Genomic DNA, 20,405 nt, shown 5'->3' with positions numbered 1-20,405 from the left:
ACAAAGGGGCAGCTCCAAACAGCAAAACCAAAGGCACATTTCAAGAAACCAGAATGGAGAGAGCAAAAATAGACAACAGCAGGCAAAAAGTGTGGGCACAGAGGCAAATGGAGACCAAAACACCAGGGAGGCAGGAAACCAAATTCAATCAATATGCTTATGTAGGCAGAGACAATACTTCACAATGAGGAAGCGGAGAGGTGGGATTAAACAGGTAAGATAAATAGGCATAACAGGTGAAAGCCTTCAGGATTCAGGAGACGATGAATGAGGTGGACATGATTGCTTGTTCTGGGAGCATCATGTGGTTGCTGTGACATGAAGGTGTTTAACTATCTGTAAAGTATAATAACATGAGGGTGTTTAACTATCTGTAAAGTATAATAACATGAAGGTGTTTAACTATCTGTAAAGTATAATAACATGAGGGTGTTTAACTATCTGTAAAGTGTATAGTGACCATGAAAACTTTACACAGAAACTTAAAACAATTCTGCAACAGCTACCCACCCATTTAATAACTTGACTTAAAGTAAACACATAATTCAGGTGACAGTCTTGCTGTCATATAATGTATTGAAGTTGATGCGAGGAGAAAGGGGCTAGACACCTACCAAAAAGCAAGCCATTGTTGGAGTTCCTGGCCATGTTCATGTCCAACATGTAGTTAGCATGGCTGCCACAGCCGAGGCTTTATTCAACCTCAATCCAGTCAGTTGTTCCAGTACTCCTCACACCACAGTGCCCTGCTGTTCCAGTGCTCCTCACACAGTGCCCTGCTGTTCCACTGCTCCTCACACCACAGTGCCCTGCTGTTCCACTGCTCCTCACACCACAGTGCCCTGCTGTTCCACTGCTCCTCACACCACAGTGCCCTGCTGTTCCACTGCTCCTCACACCACAGTGCCCTGCTGTTCCACTGCTCCTCACACCACAGTGCCCTGCTGTTCCACTGCTCCTCACACCACAGTGCCCTGCTGTTCCAGTGCTCCTCACACCTCAGTGCCCTGCTGTTCCAGTGCTCCTCACACCTCAGTGCCCTGCTGTTCCAGTGCTCCTCACACCACAGTGCCCTGCTGTTCCAGTGCTCCTCACACCTCAGTGCCCTGCTGTTCCAGTGCTCCTCACACCTCAGTGCCCTGCTGTTCCAGTGCTCCTCACACTTCAGTGCCCTTGCTGTGGAAGGCCACCTTCTTGCTTTAGAGCAACTTCAGCAGGTGCCATGTTCTTTCTAATTAAAAATTCATAAATGCTGAGCAGATAGAATAAACAAACACACTGTGTCTGGTTATTAACATTTGTGTACATTGGCTTTTCTAACTATGCTAAAATATGTCATTGGATCTCAAAATGGAGTACTGACAGCACCTACCACTGGGCAAAGAGGAATCCACTGTCTTGCTTTACAACACATCTGTTCTCATCCTCATTTCCACATCAAACTCAGACAGATGCCTGTCAACTTTGGTGCTTGCCGATCACACCTCTTTGCAAGGGCATACATACTGAGGGAAATCCAGCATATGCTGTGAGAACAACATTTGCAGATAACAGATCAGTAAGAGGACAAAGTAATGTGAATCTAGATGGTAATGTACAAGATTATATATATATATATATATATATATATATATATATATTTATTTATTTATTTTAATACATATAAATGTACAAGAGAATATAATATGACTACAAGTTATGGTTTTCATAAAGAGAGTTTACATTGGCTCACCTGCATAATCCAGTTTAGCCTCTGCCAGAACCTGTGTTGTGTTATAGAAGGACACGTTCCAGATGTCACAGGCTTACTGTATTCTCTAGATCAGACTCTCTGTCATCAGTAGGGTTGGCTCTGGGCTCACATTCCATCTCAGATTCCTGTCATCAGCCACGTTTGAATAATTTTGGGCAGAAATGTCTTAAACTGTTTATTATAACCTGATCTTCAAGATCGATAAATTCTTTTGAAATAAAAGTAGTGTAATCAACATCACAATTTCTTTTATTGTTAAATCAATAAAAACTTTTTTATGCACCCGAAAAGATTTACGAAGAGAGACGAAACAATATTATCAGTACATCATTTCAAGAAGCAACTCACAACCTATTTTACCATTTTCTTTCATGATTTTGATGTTTTTACTCACTTTCAATACTACTATCAGTCACTGTATTTATTTTTAACTAGTGCCTTTTTTTATTAATATTTTAATACATTTTTTAATGTATTTTAAATTTCTGTTATCATTAGTTATTTTTATTATTATTAGTAGTAGTATCATTATGACCCCTCTACTATTATGTTCGTGTGATCATATTTAAAAGTTATAAATCTTATATGTATGACTTTTAATTTTCTGTACTTGAAGTTGTATTTATGCATGAAAAATGCAATACAAATACATCTTATTATTATTATAAAAATCGTAGAGGCCAGATTCCAGTTTCACTCTGGCGCTTAGAGTAAATAAACTAAAGAAACACTTCACATTGTTTATCCTACAATGTCAACAACAGTGGTGTAGTAATCAAACTCTGTTGCTGTAGCTCGACAGGAACCAAACCTGTTAAATCCGATCAAATGGCTTCAAATATTCTCTTGCTTAGACAAACAAACAGTAAACCCCTGAAAGCCATACTTTGAGCAGAAAGCTGAACCCCACAGACTGACAGACAAGGAGACTGCTAAAGCATAGCAATTTGAGATTAATACATTTAAAACTCAAACGATCCCGTAGATAACATTTTACAGACTTTGGGTAAGCGTATTCAACAAATTTAGGCGCTGATGAGTTTTGCACTGACGAGCTAATTAAAAAAAAGAAAAATAAGAAAAACTCTATTCTTTAACAGATAGAGTAATCTTTAAGAACCAGGAATGAAAGCACTTTCCAACACCTGTTACCTGCTCAAAGCACGGGCACGCTAAGGAAAAGCACGATATTCCAGCTCGGGCGCCACAGCTCGCTCACTTCCGTCGAAGACGCGCAGGCGCTCGGAGAGGAATCCGTCGGACCCAAGTTTCCGTGACGCTCCGGTACGGGTTGCTGCCACAATCTCCAGGTAAGTGGGCGGGGGCGCCTGTGGCCTCACCAGCGCAACAATGTTATTGCCAATTTATAATTGCGAAATACCAGCAGGAAACGAGGTTTTTCCGAGGTTGTCCGCTTCATGTCTAGCCTTTTTAGAGTGGTGGCGACTGTTTTCAGCCATTGCACCCTGCGCTCTGCAGCTCATCCGTGGAAATCAGTATAGCGTTAAACATATTAAACATGGATCGCTTATAAAGAGCTTCTAATTATATTACTGAATCATCGCTAATTTGTAGCCTGATGTTGATTACCATTCACGTACAGTGGCTCAGTTTATGGGTAAAACTGGAATGCCCAGTTAGCATTACATCACGGAGGTTAACGGCATCGTGTGTGTAGATTTTGTTATCCCAGGGACATTACTATGGCAAACGCAACATAGAATGCGTATTGGGTGGAGCTGTAACATTGTCGTGTTACGCTCTAGATATGTTATGTAGCCTTTTAATATACAAATCTTTGTTTTGTTGGCCAATTACGTAATTAACCGCAACTACTTATTGCAATATCTATGAAAATATGCTTAATATACGCTTGTAGTTTGTGAAAATATGTGACCCTCAATAGTGACCAGAAGCAGGTTTTGAAAGTTTGCGATAACTAGTGTGCCTACAACAGTCTGGAGCAGACATGAGGCTCCAGGGAGGCTGCTAAGACAAGCAGAGGGTTGGAATATAAGACCTGCAATAGTTCTGGTGTAACAGCAGTATTCCCTTCAAAGTAATCACAGTGATTTAGGCTGGTTTGAGCCTCCATTTATCAGAAGGCAATTGGCACTCAATCTTGGCACTTTCATTTGTGGTCAGAAGGAATGATGCTTAGCAAGGGCTTTGCTCAGTGCCAGGACATAATTTAATGTATGAGTAGAGTCTTTTTCCCCCCTCTCAGTTTTCATAGACAAAATGGCAGTGGAAAAGCGCCTGGCGTATTCCATAGTGCAGTTCCTCAGAGACCAGACACACTGTGGTTCACTAAATTCAGATGAACAGGAAAGCCTCGAAGGTAGGCCAGCCTCTTCTGTTAAAGACTAAAAGACACAGACTTCCTTTTTATACCAGTGGATGTTAAAATCCTTTTCAATGACTAGCCATTTAAAAAAAAATCTTGGATAAGAATAATGTAAATGTATGGAGATATGGAATGGAAATCTATTTTTGCTTGACATTGGATGGTAAAGTAATTGGCAAATTGTGTCAACAACAAGACCTCAAAAGTGTTTGCTGTCTATTTCCAATAGTTGCCATACAGTGTTTGGAGACCACGTTTAAGATCAGCTCCAGCGACTGTCACCTTGCTCCGCCAACGCCACTCAGGGAGATCTTTCTGAACTCCCTCCTCAAGGTGACCGTGGCCCATTTCCAGCTGCAAACATTAGCTGGCAGCTAACACCACAGTCAGGGATTTGAAAAGCTGTTGTTACTTACACATTATTTTCATTCTGATCCAGAATTGGGACTGGTTTTGATCCTTCTAATTACCAACAGTGAAAACATAAGCAAATAAATTTTGGAAATGAAGTGGCATCCTTTGAATGATTAGGCACTAGTTCAGGCATTCAGTTATCATTAGAGATCAAAGGAGTTGATCACGCCAGCGTGCCTGAGTAACCTACCATTTGTCTTGTAGTCTGATACCACTTACAATCAACCATGTCTGAAACTGACATGGTTTCCAAGGTGTTTGTTTTAAATGCGTAGGGGGTTTCTCAAACCTGCTACTAGACAGCTGCTTCTAGAGTCACAATCTGGCTGTTTGTTTGTTTGATTTTCTTACAATTTTCTTTTTATGAATACAACTTAAAGGAGGGTCAGAAGGGTCAGGACAATATTTTTATGAATATAACTTTAAGGAGGGTCAGGAGGCCAGATTTTGGGAAAACTGCTTTAGAGAAAAACCCCAAGAGGATTATGTATTTGAAACCCACAGACGTGCCATGAATGTTAGTCATATTCTTGTATTCTTTCATGAAATCACAACATACAGAATGATATTGTGACGTCAGAAGAGACGACTCCATCTGATGAGGACACAGAGCGGGCAGAGCAGTTGAAGAACGAAGGTACCCACTGAATTTAAAGGAATAAAACATAGCCTGACATGTGGAACTGATTACTGTAGCTCCATTTGTGCAGCCATTTACTTCTTTAACATAGAGTGAATTTGTCATTTAGAATTGTAAATTAATAGCTGCTGTGCTAACATGTCTGGTACCACAATGAGTTAGAGGAGGAGTAATTAAAAAAATGTGGGATACCCTTCAAGTTCTGAAAGGTTTGGTAATGGATGTTTGATCATAAGGGAACAACCACATGAAGGAGGAGAACTACAGCTGTGCTGTGGAGTGCTACACAAAAGCCATCCATCTGGACCAAAGAAAGGCAGTCTATTACTGCAACAGGTGGGCTACTATTTAACTGAGCGATAGCTGAGGATCCATTACGCTTCCACAAACCCCAACGTTGACTGCACAAGTAATGAAATGTTACAGAAATGCCATTGTGTTCTCAGGGCTGCGGCACACAGTAAACTGGGAAACTACACAGAGGCTACCGCAGACTGTGAACGGGCAATCGCAATCGAGCCAACGTACAGCAAAGCTTATGGAAGGATGGGGTGAGTCATTGTATTATAGTAGTTACTTAATTCTTTTGCCATTATATGAGTATAGTGCAGTATTCAGAAGATAACATGTAGGGTACCAGAATACAAAATTGTAGTATACAAAACAGTTTTCGCTAAGATATACTCTGTACTTTTGGGATCAGAGTTTCTAGAGATATTTTTTTTCTGTGATTTCCAGTAAAGTTGTTCTATTGATTTCCAGATTGGCACTGACTTCCATGAGCAAATATCCAGAAGCCATTTCTTACTTCAAGAAGGCTTTGGTTCTAGATCCTGAGAATGACACATACAAATCCAACTTAAAGATTGCTGAGCAAAAAAATAAAGAAGCATCCAGTCCTGTAAGTTGGGCTCGCTTGTTTCAGGCGTGTGCTCAAAATAATTTACCAGTGATAAGAAGCTAGAAATACCCAGTTAGATTGTGTCTTAGAAATGTTAGGGTTTTATTCATAAATGTAATAAATATGTATGTTACAGACTGAAAAAGAATGAATGCATGCAATCAGCAATTCACATCAGTTTTGCATTAAGATGGACATGAGATTTATTCAAGTTATGAACAAATGCCAAGCAGCAGAAGAGATTATTAAAGATTATTACAGTGCTGTCATATTCTCACTGACCTCTAAAGCTAAGGCTTATCTCAATGACCTGCTGTACAAGTAGTTCTTTAATAACTTGTCTCTCCACAGACAGCGACAGGACTGGGTTTTGACATGGCTAGTCTAATCAACAACCCCGCCTTCATTAGCATGGTAAGAACTGGCAGGGTTTGTAGCTGGCTTATAGTTTTTACACAACTCGAAAATGTCTCATAACCTTTTACCTGCTCTCTTCCTCTGCATATGCAATGCTATTATTTAATATTGTCTTTTTTTATGTGCACTTCTAGAATTCTCTTAGCTGCTATAGAATATAAGATTACTATGGTGTTGTTACATCATAAGTAGATGCCGTAACTGTTATGTAACTGTGCTGTAAAATCATTGTGAATGTAATTAATTGAATGCTGGTAGGTGAAGCTCCTTACAAACCATTTGCATTTGTTACTATGGTTCAAGGGAAGTGTCAGGCTAACACACTGAATCCAAGATGCACACGAGTAAAATGATATTTATTATCTGGCAAACCAAACAGAATGCAGAGACATAAATCCATAAACCAGGCAGAGGTCAAAACACAAACGTGTCCAAAGAGAAAATGAAAAATAGGTAAACGGTAAGATGGAACAGAAACAGTTATAGAAAGGGTCATGCATGAGTCAAGACAACAGGAATAGAAAGGGTTAGAAACGCAATGGAACAATAACGAGATTTTGCAATATATAAATGATCTGAATAGGAAGAACAGAAGGAAGAGGGGAGCACGATGGTTAGCCAGAGCATGTGAATGTGGCTGGGGGTGTGGCTGTTGCAGGAGTGTTCTGGGAATTGAAGTCCTCGTCCGCTTGCAAAGTCGCTACAGAAGGGATATACTGTAATTCAAGGAAAAGATACATATTTTGAAAAGTACTCAAGTCAGTGAGTTGCTTGTAGTTTTGTCTTTCATTTCTCCTCATAGGCTGCCAGCGTGATGCAAAACCAGCAGGTGCAACACCTGTAAGTGCAGGCATTTAGATCACGTATGCTTTTAGCTTTTCTATAAGCTGCTGTATAATGTTCTATGAAATATTTTTTATGTTTCATGCCTAGTCATCATATATTTTAACTTGTAATCTATTAATTAGGAGATTTGAGTTTTTAGGTGCCTCTGGTAAGCTCTGGTTCCCTAAGCTTGTTTTGCTGAGCTTTAAATACTGATATTGATTGCCACATTAAACATTGTTCAGCCACCATCAATGTTTGCTTGCGTTCACGGTTATAGGTGTAATGTGATACTGGAAATGGTGTGTTTACCTGCTGTCATTCTCATGGGGCAGCATGTCAGGAATGATGTCTAACGCAGTGGGAGGTCCAGCTGCTGGAGTCGGAGGCCTGGCGGACATCTCCAGCCTCATTGAAGCGTAAGCATGCATGATAAACAGTGTCTTCTAGAACCTTCCACATAGAAAAGGTAACACAGGAATGAGATGCTGTCTAGTTCACCTATTTCATTAATAACATTAGCATGGCATTTCCCAGATCCTATCTTGTGGAACCTTTGTTCAGCAGCGGTTTTGTGTTTTCCATGCTCTTGTACCTGATTTAACTCAACAGCTAATTATCCAGCCCCTCTTTGGCCAAGTTACTGAAAACCACAAAGCCTTGTAGAATATGTGTTCTCCCCAAGTGGGGAACAGAGCACTGCACTGAAGCATTTCATTCAACATAATACCCGATTTTTATTTAATCAACCGACTTCTCAGGAAAGCCGATTAACAAGATGTCTTTCTGCTGCTCCTGTCAGTGGTCAGCAGTTCGCCCAGCAGATCCAGCAGCAGAATCCGGAGCTGATCGAGCAGTTGAGGAACCACATCAGGAGCCGATCGTTTAGTGGTAGTGCTGAAGAGCGCTCCTGATCAGTCCAGGTTTGCTCACAGCACAGCACAGCTCAGACATAAAATCCTGCATTTCCTCAGCACACACAAGCCATTCCTGAGCACACACACTCCAGCAGAGAAATCATAGACCTGTATAGCCACAGTGATTTCCCAGTACCAGAGCCGAAAATCCCTGACCTAAAAGGATATCGTTATTGTTGTTACTCCATCAGTTATCATTCACAAGAGGGTTTTTAAAGTGATGCCACATTCAGACAGCTTTTACAAGCATTAAGGAAACCCCTCTTCCTCAGCTCCAGGCAAGAGGAAGATCGAGAAGGAGCTGTGGCGAGGGCAGGCAGCGGGAACGTTGTGAATGCAGTCCAGAGAGCAGGAACGTTGTGAATGCAATCCAGGGAGCAGGAATATCGTCAATGCAATACAGGGAGCAGGAATGTCATCAATGCAATCTCTACACCCATTGTTTCCATCCTGAGCTGGAGTGAGGAGAGGGAGGTGGGACTGTGGCACTTTATGGGGGTGGGGGCTTTGTCTTCCGTCCATGAGGGAAGCAGAGGAACCAGAGGTCTCAAGCCCCTTCCACACTCCACAGCTTCCCTTGGCACTTCACTGCCCTTCCATGCTCCTCAAGTTCCACGGATACCTGTTGGTATTGAGGAAATTTGGGGAAGTGTTTTCATGGGACATCCTGATTATTGTACGAGCTCCGTACTCAGAAACACTGTGGAAAGTAGAATAGTGTGGAAGGTGAGCAGGGGCGTTTGGAGCTGGTGTGACGTGAAAGCATCTTAGCCCATCTGTATACTAACAGCACTCAGAGAACCTTCACCCAATGCAGTAGACTGCTGAGCTTCTGTATCTGTATATACGCTTGTGTGCAAGTCCTCAGCTTTTCACATAGCTGCTCCTGGCAAAGACACATCAGGGTTGAATTTGTTCTAATTCCATTTTAACAAATTATTTCATTTTGATTTCATGCCTATATATATATATATATATATATATGGATCATTGTTGTATCCAAGGTATAAAATGATATTAAGTTTTACTGCACTTTTTGTTCATTTTAGGAACAAATCATTTTGTGACTGACAAAAATCATTTAGTGCTGATAAAAAAAACAAACCACTTCATATATGTGACTTTAGTGGCACTATTATTCCACTAATTATTTATTTTACAACGTTGACACAAATAATGTTAACAGAATGAGCATATTTAATGTCTTGGCCTAAATTATTTTGCACGCTCTATAATATATTTGTAGTCAAATGTGTAATTTAATCTTAAGAAAATATGCGTGTAAACAACAAGCTTTGTGCGGGGAAAAAATAGATGTTAAGAATAAATGTCTTGAAATCACTTTGCCCGAGTGTGTTTCCTTTAGCATGCAAGTGGTTGTCATTAAGCAGCAAACGGGAGTGCTCTGCTGAACCTGCCACGGGGTCGTGGAAACGTAAGCATCTTCCCTCTTGTAAAACCTGATATTTCATAATTATCACGTGCAAAAAGGTCTATCTGATATTTCTTGTTTACAGAAGATTGCTGTTTTAAGCAAGGCCATTTTATTCACAGTTAGAGACACTTAAAATCAGGATAAGCATTTTATAAATAACATTTTAAAACAATGATCAGCTCATACTGTAAAAAGTGGTAACAGGGAGACAGGGAGTAGTGATCTTGGTCCAGTATCATATCCTACAGACACAGTGTGATGGGAGAGAGAAGCCTCAGCTTTCTGGCCCCAGGTACGGACACACCACGCACACCTGGGCGATGTCATCATACTCGTATGTTCTTTTTAGAAAGGTATCAGTGAGCCTCAGTCCAGATATGCTCTGAAATGCAGAGTTCAGAACATAAAAATACTGCACACATGCTCACATTCTCCACTGACTGAAATCATAAGAACCGATGTATTCCTCAAAAGACTGCACAGACTTAAATACTACCAATACTACTATCAATATAAGGTAGAATATGAATCCTGCGTGGATTGAGTTGGTGCGTACCTGCAGGCCCTGGACAGAGGACAGGAGCTTAAGAGGGATGGAGAGTGAGGCACTGGGGCTGAGTTTACCCAGCTGGCGGCCTGAGACGCCACACCAGTGCACTGACCGGGTGTTGCACATCTCCAGCACCAGGTCCATGGTCCTCTCACTGGGAAACAGCACACAGTATGGGCTTTAGGGGGGCGGGGCACATGCTTTATGGCAGGGACATGGGTTTTACAAGGGGCACAAGCTCAGTGCTAAGTTGCAAATACATTGAAGAGAGACTGAACGATCATACCTGCAATTTGTGATTTTGCAGATGATGTCGAAAGGCTCCTCAAGGCTCACCGTGTCAGGAATGAGCTCGAGCGAGAGCCGGACATCTCCATAACCGGGTGCCTTGAAGATGAAGGGAAGCAGCCAAATAAGTGCAATAGCAAGAGTAATATTTCTCCAACCATAAATACTGATAGTCAAGAAAAATATTGCACTCTTAATCTGAGCAATTTTCTAAACTACTATACTGTGTATCGTATCTTCCATGGAAACAGAGTTGTATCACAAAGGAACTGTTAGATATTACCATGGTAAATAAGGCACTAAACAGATATTACTGGATGATGAATGGACCTCAATCCATGTTTGGAAAAGGAGCCAGTGTGTTTGGAGTCCAGGTGTAAGAGTGCCCTTGAGCAGGCCGTACCATTCTCTGCAGCTGACTGGTCTGCAGCCGTCCTCTCTCCCCCAGGTTGGTCTTCCACACGATGTCCAGTTTGCCAATTACAGTCACCCCTTTAATAACCCCGGCCTTCTCTGCAAACTCAGGCTTGGGCTTCAGACAGTACAGGTACTGGCGTGTGTCCATGGGCTGCAGATAAGCCATCTTCCCAAAGGTGGACTCGCTAAACAAAAAAGTGATGATAAAAAGCAAAAAGGGTTCAAGAAAAGAAAGGAGGCACTCATCATGCATGTCATAGCTTTTCTTAAAAACATTACACTACTAATCATCAAAAGCCTCAAAGCTGTGATTGGTAGAAGTGACAATTGTGCAAATATCAACCAATGATAGTTAATTAGATCCTAAAAGACATGCATGCAGTAAGAAGGGTCAGAGTATGTTGTAGTGCCTTTACCTTCCCTCTCCCAAGGTCACTGTGTTCAGTTCTGTGACATTGTACATCATGGAAGGCTCCAGAGACACCTTCTCCATGAACATGGGCGATGTGGTAATATTCTGAATCTGAGCCTCCAGGAAAACCTCATCTGTCTAAGGGGACAAAATTCGTCATAGTTGGCTTAGAGCACTGTGCATCACTGGGAAACTAGTTGTAACTAGCCAGTTTATTTGGCCTCTGTGGAGATTTTTAATGTCATTTATAAGACATTCTTGTGTTCTTGTAGTTATGTGAAAAGTTCACAGTGTGAAATGACCAGGGTAAGCTTTTGCACCATTTATCTGGTGACCTCCAGTGATTCAGTTGGATTCTGAAGGCTGAGATACACACAACTGGGAATTTGAAGAAATCTAAATCAAATATCTCAAGCAAGCTCCAAGGCCAAATAAAACAGCCACTGCAGGGCATCAGTATAAACTGCACCGAACTTACATTACCAGCGGTTAGTTCATGCCTGCAATTCGAAATGTGGATATGAACTGAGAAAGATCAGACCTTTAAGAGAACTATTGTTATTGTTCAGCATAAAGCACATGTTCATGCCAAGCACAACCAATCAATCAATAAGAAAGAACAACCAAAATTTAATAGAAAACATCTTTACAGATTGTGGATTTACAGGTATCTCTTTAGAAGAATGTTCACATAGCTTGTACATATGCATGATATATCTTCTCTACACATTATGTAAACAATGAGCAGCAAGGAGCTTAGGAAACACTCCACAACAGGGTCATCATTTTTGACACTTCTAACACCTGGACACATTCATTATATGCTCCAAGCAATCAAGAAATGTAATATTTTACTGTAGGCTTAGTTGGATCACACATGTAGTAGTAATCCACCCAATTAATAAGCACAAATCAAGAATAAAGGTTGAAAATCCGCTTATATGAGTTCCCTGCCCCTTCCCATACACTGATGAACTGATTTTGTGGTAAAAGTGGATTTAGCAGAACGCCCCCTTGAGTTTAGCCACTCAGCTGAATTTAAAAGATGAGTCAGCGTTAGTGCCAAAGCAGTCACAGGAGAAATGGGGAAAACAATAAAAAAATGAGACATTTCAGCACACAGTAACCTAAAACCCATTCACCTTTGCCTTTCTGTAATTTGAAACACATTATTAGGATTCTGAAATGTGATTTTTCTTTTATTGTTTTCCCATTGCTTGTTTTATTGGCTCCAGAGAGAAAAAGGAAAGTGATTTTGCAAAAATAAATACACAAATAAACCAAACAACTTTGCAATGAGAAGAGAAATAAATTACCACAGAACTGAGGTCACTCTAATGGAGGAAATAAAACACAAAAATGTGAAGGTTACATGCATAGGCAAATGCAAATGTCAATTTGTTCTTCAAGCATGGTTAAAGAAGAACATTCCTAAAGAATACTGCTAAGATACCAATAATGAAATGGCATCTACAAGCACAGCTATACTATATTTACCTTTAATGAGTTGTTGCCAGTGCCTAAATGCAGGTTAAATGATATGACCACAGAACAAAAAATGACAAATACGTGGACAGTTGCAGAAATGCTGCAAAAGGCAGTTATAAGAGTATATCAGTAAATGTGGCTTTGTATCACTAGCGTGGGAGTGCACAAATGTTACAGCTCTAAAGTGCTCTTGATAGGTTGAGTAATAACTTAACACTCACCTCAGCATTGTAGAACTTGGTCTTCACATCTAGAGGCTTGAGGACCTGGTTTAAAAAAGAATTCAAACTGAGGGCCAAGCTGGTCTCAGATTGCTGCTCTGTAGACTCCATATACAGGATAAAACACACTAAGACGCACAGACATGCTCAGAGTATCATGTAAAACCACAGAGCACACACAGGGAATAACCCTGTATTTTTCAGCCCAGCTTCTCCAGATGTCCGTGACTAAAGCCTTGCCAAGCCTGAATGCTCAAACCCACCATGATTGCTTTAGTTCAGTGAGCTCATTCCCCAGCTCAAAATGTGAAGCTAGGGTGTTAATTGCATTCTTCTCATGCAATGCCCTTCTGCACTATTTCAGAGTGACGGAGTGAACCCAACCCCTTCTGCACTATTTCAGAGTGACGGAGTGAACCCGACCCCTTCTGCACTATTTCAGAGTGACGGAGTGAACCCGACCCCTTCTGCACTATTTCAGAGTGACGGAGTGAACCCGACCCCTTCTGCACTATTTCAGAGTGACGGAGTGAACCCGACCCCTTCTGCACTATTTTAGAGTGACGGGGTGAACCCGACCCCTTCTGCACTATTTCAGAGTGATGGAGTGAACCCGACCCCTTCTGCACTATTTTAGAGTGACGGCTCTGGAGTGTACCCTATCCTTTAGCTCTACAGGATGCGGCAAAAACACGGTGGACAACTGTGAAGAAGATATGAGCTACTCTAATGTAATAATCTAATAATGTAACTCTAATGTAATTACCCAGTGTAATAATTCTACTACATATAAATAAATTAAAGAATATATTTATTTACCTGAAATTTGAAAAATTTCCTGAAGTACAGTTTGTCTCCAGACTGAGTGGTGTAGCTGACTGCACAGACCAGGCTTGAAAGGAAACATGCATTTCTCAGTAAATATTAAGAATACAGAACCACAACTGACTGAGATGTTCTGGTGTGTCTCATGTATATTTTAATATGGTGGCCACTGTATGGGCCAGAAGTGTCCACCTTGATTGTTGATATCTACCTAAACCAAGCTTTAACCCAACATTAGTTTCTAATTAAACAAGGCTGACTCAGTAGCATGTGGTTTAGGTATAAATTATATACATGTGCAATAGAAATTATCTGCCAGATTTGCCATCTCTGCTTTATTATCAATGCATCTAATCACCTGCTTCTTGTCTTAGGTTTATTACTACCTACAATATTCCAGCTCATCTCACATGTGCGTTCCGATCTCCTTGACTTCATGGTGAATAACATCATCGATGCAGCACTCAGGTCTGAGTTCGGCCACTGCAGAGTTCGATGCCGACAGGTTTAACCTCTGTGAGCTGGTCTGGAGATCTGCCTACACACAGCACAGGCCAAACAGCAGGACAAGTGAGGAGGTGGATGGTGAAACAGAGAGCTGAACCGTTTGGCCGTCCGGACACAATTCTGCTGCACCTGTACCTTTACGAGGATATCTTTAACCACTTGATTGCTGTCATTGTGCACACTGATGTAACTTGAGAAGGTCTCACCAAGGAAAATGTTTCTGTATGGGGGAGGGGGAGAGAGAGATGGAGAGAGAAAGAGGAAGGGAGGAGCGAGATAGAGGAAGAGAAAGAGGGAGAGAAAGAATATGGGATTATTAGGTCACTTTGAGGCTCTGAAATAGACTGCTGCCAAAAAGAGTTTCTGAATTCTGAGGACTGAACAGACTTAAGGACGCAGAATTTCAGAGATGGAGAAGGCCTTGTCTAGACCACGTCTGTGAGGGTTTTCAAAAACAATTTCAACATGCCATGGCAAGAAAATCCAGGCACAGACTAAATTGCTCCATGTTAGCAGAAATATGCCACAGGCCTGACTCAAAACATGGCCTGAGGGGACATTTTGTACTAAAATCCCTATGACACTATTGTGAAAAACTATTTTCCTACATCATTAGTGGATAAAACATATCCTTAGATCAAAACATGCTTTTTTCATAGTGATTGTTTACTGGTTAATTGGTTTCTCTGTAATATATATCATTTAACACTCTCACACTAAAGAAATAAGACCTTCATACTGACATTTTTTGCATTGTCCACACTTTACATGTGATATTTAAATCATATATCAGACAACCTAAATGTTATGTTGCTACCATGTTTGATTATGGTAATAAAATGCATAATTTAACTTGTTTCATTTTTTATTTCATTATTTCATAGGTTTGTTAGGTTTAGTGATTAACATTTGATTATTTTATAAAGGTCTCACACTAATACTACAGAGACAGTCTCCCAGGACCAAACTGGGGTAAGTGCCAGGGGTACCACCATAAACTGGGGTAAGTGCCAGGGGTACCACCATAAACTGGGGTAAGTGCCAGGGGTACCACCATAAACTGGGGTAAGTGCCAGGGGTACCACCATAAACTGGGGTAAGTGCCAGGGGTACCACCATAAACTGGGGTAAGTGCCAGGGGTACCACCATAAACTGGGGTAACTGCCAGGGGTACCACCATAAACTGGGGTAAGTGCCAGGGGTACCACCATAAACTGGGGTAAGTGCCAGGGGTACCACCATAAACTGGGGTAAGTGCCAGGGGTACCACCATAAACTGGGGTAACTGCCAGGGGTACCACCATAAACTGGGGTAACTGCCAGGGGTACCACCATAAACTGGGGTAATTGCCAGGGGTACCACCATAAACTGGGGTAAGTGCCAGGGGTACCACCATAAACTGGGGTAAGTGCCAGGGGTACCACCATAAACTGGGGTAAGTGCCAGGGGTACCACCATAAACTGGGGTAACTGCCAGGGGTACCACCATAAACTGGGGTAACTGCCAGGGGTACCACCATAAACTGGGGTAACTGCCAGGGGTACCACCATAAACTGGGGTAAGTGCCAGGGGTACCACCATAAACTGGGGTAATTGCCAGGGGTACCACCATAAACTGGGGTAAGTGCCAGGGGTACCACCATAAACTGGGGTAAGTGCCAGGGGTACCACCATAAACTGGGGTAAGTGCCAGGGGTACCACCATAAACTGGGGTAAGTGCCAGGGGTACCACCATAAACTGGGGTAACTGCCAGGGGTACCACCATAAACTGGGGTAATTGCCAGGGGTACCACCATAAACTGGGGTAAGTGCCAGGGGTACCACCATAAACTGGGGTAAGTGCCAGGGGTACCACCATAAACTGGGGTAACTGCCAGGGGTACCACCATAAACTGGGGTAATTGCCAGGGGTACCACCATAAACTGGGGTAAGTGCCAGGGGTACCACCATAAACTGGGGTAATTGCCAGGGGTACCACCATAAACTGGGGTAAGTGCCAGGGGTACCACCATAAACTGGGGTAAGTGCCAGGGGTACCACCATAAACTGGGGTAACTGCCAGGGGTACCACCATAAACTGGGGTAAGTGCCAGGGGTACCACCATAAACTGGGGTAACTGCCAGGGGTACCACCATAAACTGGGGTAAGTGCCAGGGGTACCACCATAAACTGGGGTAAGTGCCAGGGGTACCACCATAAACTGGGGTAAGTGCCAGGGGTACCACCATAAACTGGGGTAAGTGCCAGGGGTACCACCATAAACTGGGGTAACTGCCAGGGGTACCACCATAAACTGGGGTAAGTGCCAGGGGTACCACCATAAACTGGGGTAACTGCCAGGGGTACCACCATAAACTGGGGTAAGTGCCAGGGGTACCACCATAAACTGGGGTAATTGCCAGGGGTACCACCATAAACTGGGGTAAGTGCCAGGGGTACCACCATAAACTGGGGTAACTGCCAGGGGTACCACCATAAACTGGGGTAAGTGCCAGGGGTACCACCATAAACTGGGGTAACTGCCAGGGGTACCACCATAAACTGGGGTAATTGCCAGGGGTACCACCATAAACTGGGGTAAGTGCCAGGGGTACCACCATAAACTGGGGTAATTGCCAGGGGTACCACCATAAACTGGGGTAATTGCCAGGGGTACCACCATAAACTGGGGTAAGTGCCAGGGGTACCACCATAAACTGGGGTAAGTGCCAGGGGTACCACCATAAACTGGGGTAACTGCCAGGGGTACCACCATAAACTGGGGTAATTGCCAGGGGTACCACCATAAACTGGGGTAAGTGCCAGGGGTACCACCATAAACTGGGGTAAGTGCCAGGGGTACCACCATAAACTGGGGTAAGTGCCAGGGGTACCACCATAAACTGGGGTAAGTGCCAGGGGTACCACCATAAACTGGGGTAAGTGCCAGGGGTACCACCATAAACTGGGGTAAGTGCCAGGGGTACCACCATAAACTGGGGTAAGTGCCAGGGGTACCACCATAAACTGGGGTAAGTGCCAGGGGTACCACCATAAACTGGGGTAAGTGCCAGGGGTACCACCATAAACTGGGGTAAGTGCCAGGGGTACCACCATAAACTGGGGTAAGTGCCAGGGGTACCACCATAAACTGGGGTAAGTGCCAGGGGTACCACCATAAACTGGGGTAACTGCCAGGGGTACCACCATAAACTGGGGTAAGTGCCAGGGGTACCACCATAAACTGGGGTAACTGCCAGGGGTACCACCATAAACTGGGGTAAGTGCCAGGGGTACAGCCAGCAGCCAGCAGCATACCCCTTACCTCCCACATCCTGCATATAATACATAATGTGAGTCATTTTACCCAAAGTTCTGTGGCAGCGTGAGCATCTCCCCAAGCATCAGAGTCTCTGCCCCCTTTATGGTTGATGGATCCTCCCTCATAAGTTGACCAAACAGATCACCTAGAGTTATATAACACATACAAACATTTTTCATGTTCATATATAGTCGAACATGTCCACTTTCATATTACCCACTTGTAGAAGTGGTCTACGAAGAAGTGTCAAAATTACATATGGCTTTGGAGTTGTGTCACTACCAGCTGACTATCCTGTTTCAGCACTGCTGTACTATTGGTACAAGGGAAAATAAACATTATAAATGGAAGTGCACATTATATACTTGAACTGAGTAATACCAGGGATCTCAATTTGCTTCTGCTAACAGGCTTTAAAATAAGCTCCTGGCTGGTATCAGATATGATGGAGTACTCCTAACTGTATTGATGAGTTAAGTTGAGATGGCCCAATGTGCTGAGGTGCAGGGATTTATCAGTGCAATGGACACTGTTTGATTTTTACCTGGAAGGTCTCTGTCTTCACAGGTCACTGGCATGTTAGTGAAAAGCGTCGGTTTCGTCAGTCTCATCACTGAAGAAAAAGACATTCAAAATAGTTTATTAATACATATGCAAAAATCAGTGACATTCATTTTACTTTAATACTTTAATTTTAGTATTAAATATATATTAAATATGAATGTGTAAATATAGGGGCTTCATAGAACATACAAACTATTTATATACGTCAGTAATATTGCAGAAAAGGTCCATTTTTAAAGGAGAAGATGAATAATGTGAAGTCCTGTTTATATATGTTTAGCTTAAATGACTATGTAATACTCAACATCTTTCAAAATGTACTGGGTAACATATTTACAGTGCCCAGTCAAAGCACACCACATTCAGCCATTTCCCTCATTCAGCCATTAACTCTAGCCTAAATATTAACAGTCAAATTTGTCAGCTCCATCCATCCATCCAATTTTTGTTGAACAGGCCAAAAAGAGGTAGCTTATACCTGCAGTAATGTACACATAGGAAATAAGTTTTGTATTTCAGGACACTATCTTGCCTAAAAGAGTACTGGACTGTTGTGATATTTGGGTAGGAAAAATGTTCCTTATACCTTAGAAATCCAACCAAAAGCAAGGAATCCAGATGGAATTCATCTGGATTTGTCCAACTACATGAATTATTACTCTTTAGGCTTTAAAAGAAATCACTGGCTGATGTGATTTCAACATTAGTCCTTGCAGCTCTTGTAATGATCATTCAATCTCGTAGGTGGACAGTAGGTCCAATCAGCATGCACCCACGCACACATGCACGCACACACACACACAGACAGACACACACAGACAGACACACACAGACAGACACACACAGACAGACACAGACACACAGACACAGACACACAGACACACAGACACACAGACACAGACACACAGACACAGACACACAGACACAGACACACAGACACAGACACACAGACACAGACACACAGACACACAGACACACAGACACAGACACACAGACACAGACACACAGACACAGACACACAGACACACACACAAAGCTAATAAAAGCTAAAAGCATTTTCCTAGTGATAAAGACATCAGACACATATTGATCTTTGTTTTTGTTAAACAGCTAAAAGCAAGTCTGAACATGAGCTTTTATCACTTAAAGCTACAACTTACACAACACCCTGATAATTTTGATTTGTTCATCGTCCTTTATCCTCCTTCTCATCGTCATCAAACGTGCTAAGTGTTTCTAGAGCATACCATATCACATAAAAAGAAACATGTTCTAAGTGAAAATCTAAAAGTATAGCAAACTCTGAAGGCATTTTTTCACCAGCAGGGAAAAGGATAACGGGTACTTCTAAACATCTTGCCAAGCTGTACTTAATTCCACAAATCTACGGAAGACTTCGACCACTATTAGTAACAATAATAACCAGGGTAATCCAGACAGGCAAAGTCTAACTTCATGCAGCAGTTCTCATTTCTTCTCCTGGTGCATATCTGCGCTGCAAAGTTCTGGGATTTTCAGGCACCAAAACACAGACAGATTTTAAAACCCTAGGACTAGATTAACTTGTATTACAGAAAGGAAAACCACTAAACATGCATTATAATGCATCGTAGAAGTCCCACGATCTACTACCGAGAATACCGATTACTAAAATTAAGCAAAACTACGTTTACAGTTCTAAAGAAGTTATGGTAATTTTGGTAGTCTGTATCGGCTAGCAAAATTGCTCCACTTTAACTATTATCTGGCTAATTTGGCTATAGGACTAGACATACTAAACAAATTGTACTTATCTAGCACACGACCATCTATACCAGTTTTACTTAAGAATTCCGATTTGACATTATTTCACATACTGGAAGCGATTAACTAGTAAGATGACAGTTAATTGTATAGCGAGCTAGGCTAGCTAGCTAGCATAATAGTTTTGTTTACTTAGTTTTAACTAACATGCACCTAACTAACGTTAAAAAGATACTAAAAAACGATAGTGTTAGTTTGACGTTAAAATGCACCAGAAAGACGTGTGGAAAATGTGCTAAGTATGTACCTTTTAGAGCAAGGAGATGCTCTTGTTTAGCCTGATTCACATCCATTTTGTCTGAGGGTAACTCCGATTGACCTTTCACCTGCATCATCAGCTGACGACAGGAAGGAAAAAAGGACAAACGACTTT

At 42.0% G+C, this 20,405-nt stretch overlaps 2 protein-coding genes and 1 long non-coding RNA gene across 4 annotated transcripts; 1 reads left to right on the top strand and 2 right to left on the bottom strand.

Annotated features, from left to right (window-relative positions):
* Nucleotides 1–2,968, bottom strand: LOC113576188. The gene is made up of 4 exons (XR_004777074.1): nucleotides 2,906–2,968; nucleotides 1,733–1,878; nucleotides 1,373–1,526; nucleotides 1–1,231 (listed from the first exon to the last, which is right to left on the bottom strand). It is a non-coding gene; the product is annotated as an uncharacterized LOC113576188 (long non-coding RNA).
* On the top strand, nucleotides 2,959–9,555 carry sgtb (small glutamine-rich tetratricopeptide repeat (TPR)-containing, beta). Its single transcript, XM_027008136.2, has 12 exons — nucleotides 2,959–3,063; nucleotides 3,981–4,094; nucleotides 4,330–4,433; nucleotides 5,076–5,151; nucleotides 5,391–5,490; nucleotides 5,601–5,705; nucleotides 5,917–6,055; nucleotides 6,407–6,469; nucleotides 7,275–7,312; nucleotides 7,633–7,716; nucleotides 8,100–8,220; nucleotides 8,487–9,555. Exons 2-11 carry the CDS (start codon nucleotides 3,995–3,997, stop codon nucleotides 8,209–8,211), a joined length of 921 nt encoding a protein of 306 aa, XP_026863937.1. The 5' UTR covers nucleotides 2,959–3,063; nucleotides 3,981–3,994; the 3' UTR covers nucleotides 8,212–8,220; nucleotides 8,487–9,555.
* Nucleotides 9,333–20,364, bottom strand: trappc13 (trafficking protein particle complex 13). 2 transcript variants are annotated; one of them, XM_027008127.2, is made up of 13 exons: nucleotides 20,280–20,363; nucleotides 18,210–18,278; nucleotides 17,711–17,810; nucleotides 14,493–14,577; nucleotides 14,261–14,388; nucleotides 13,845–13,917; nucleotides 13,026–13,070; nucleotides 12,633–12,650; nucleotides 11,321–11,454; nucleotides 10,891–11,089; nucleotides 10,486–10,586; nucleotides 10,206–10,353; nucleotides 9,333–10,031 (listed from the first exon to the last, which is right to left on the bottom strand). In XM_027008127.2, exons 1-13 carry the CDS (start codon nucleotides 20,323–20,325, stop codon nucleotides 9,924–9,926), a joined length of 1,254 nt encoding a protein of 417 aa, XP_026863928.1. In that variant the 5' UTR covers nucleotides 20,326–20,363; the 3' UTR covers nucleotides 9,333–9,923. The 2 variants fall into 2 exon arrangements, with proteins under 2 accessions (XP_026863928.1, XP_026863923.1); XM_027008122.2 differs by lacking the exon at nucleotides 12,633–12,650 and having other exon boundaries at nucleotides 20,280–20,364.
* Nucleotides 20,365–20,405: the final 41 nt, after the last annotated feature.

This window comes from Electrophorus electricus, chromosome 17, assembly GCF_013358815.1.
Source record: "Electrophorus electricus isolate fEleEle1 chromosome 17, fEleEle1.pri, whole genome shotgun sequence".
NCBI classification, from domain to species: Eukaryota; Metazoa; Chordata; class Actinopteri; order Gymnotiformes; family Gymnotidae; genus Electrophorus; species Electrophorus electricus.
Note: the sequence above shows the minus strand (reverse complement) of the source record. Positions and strands in the feature narration are given on the sequence as shown.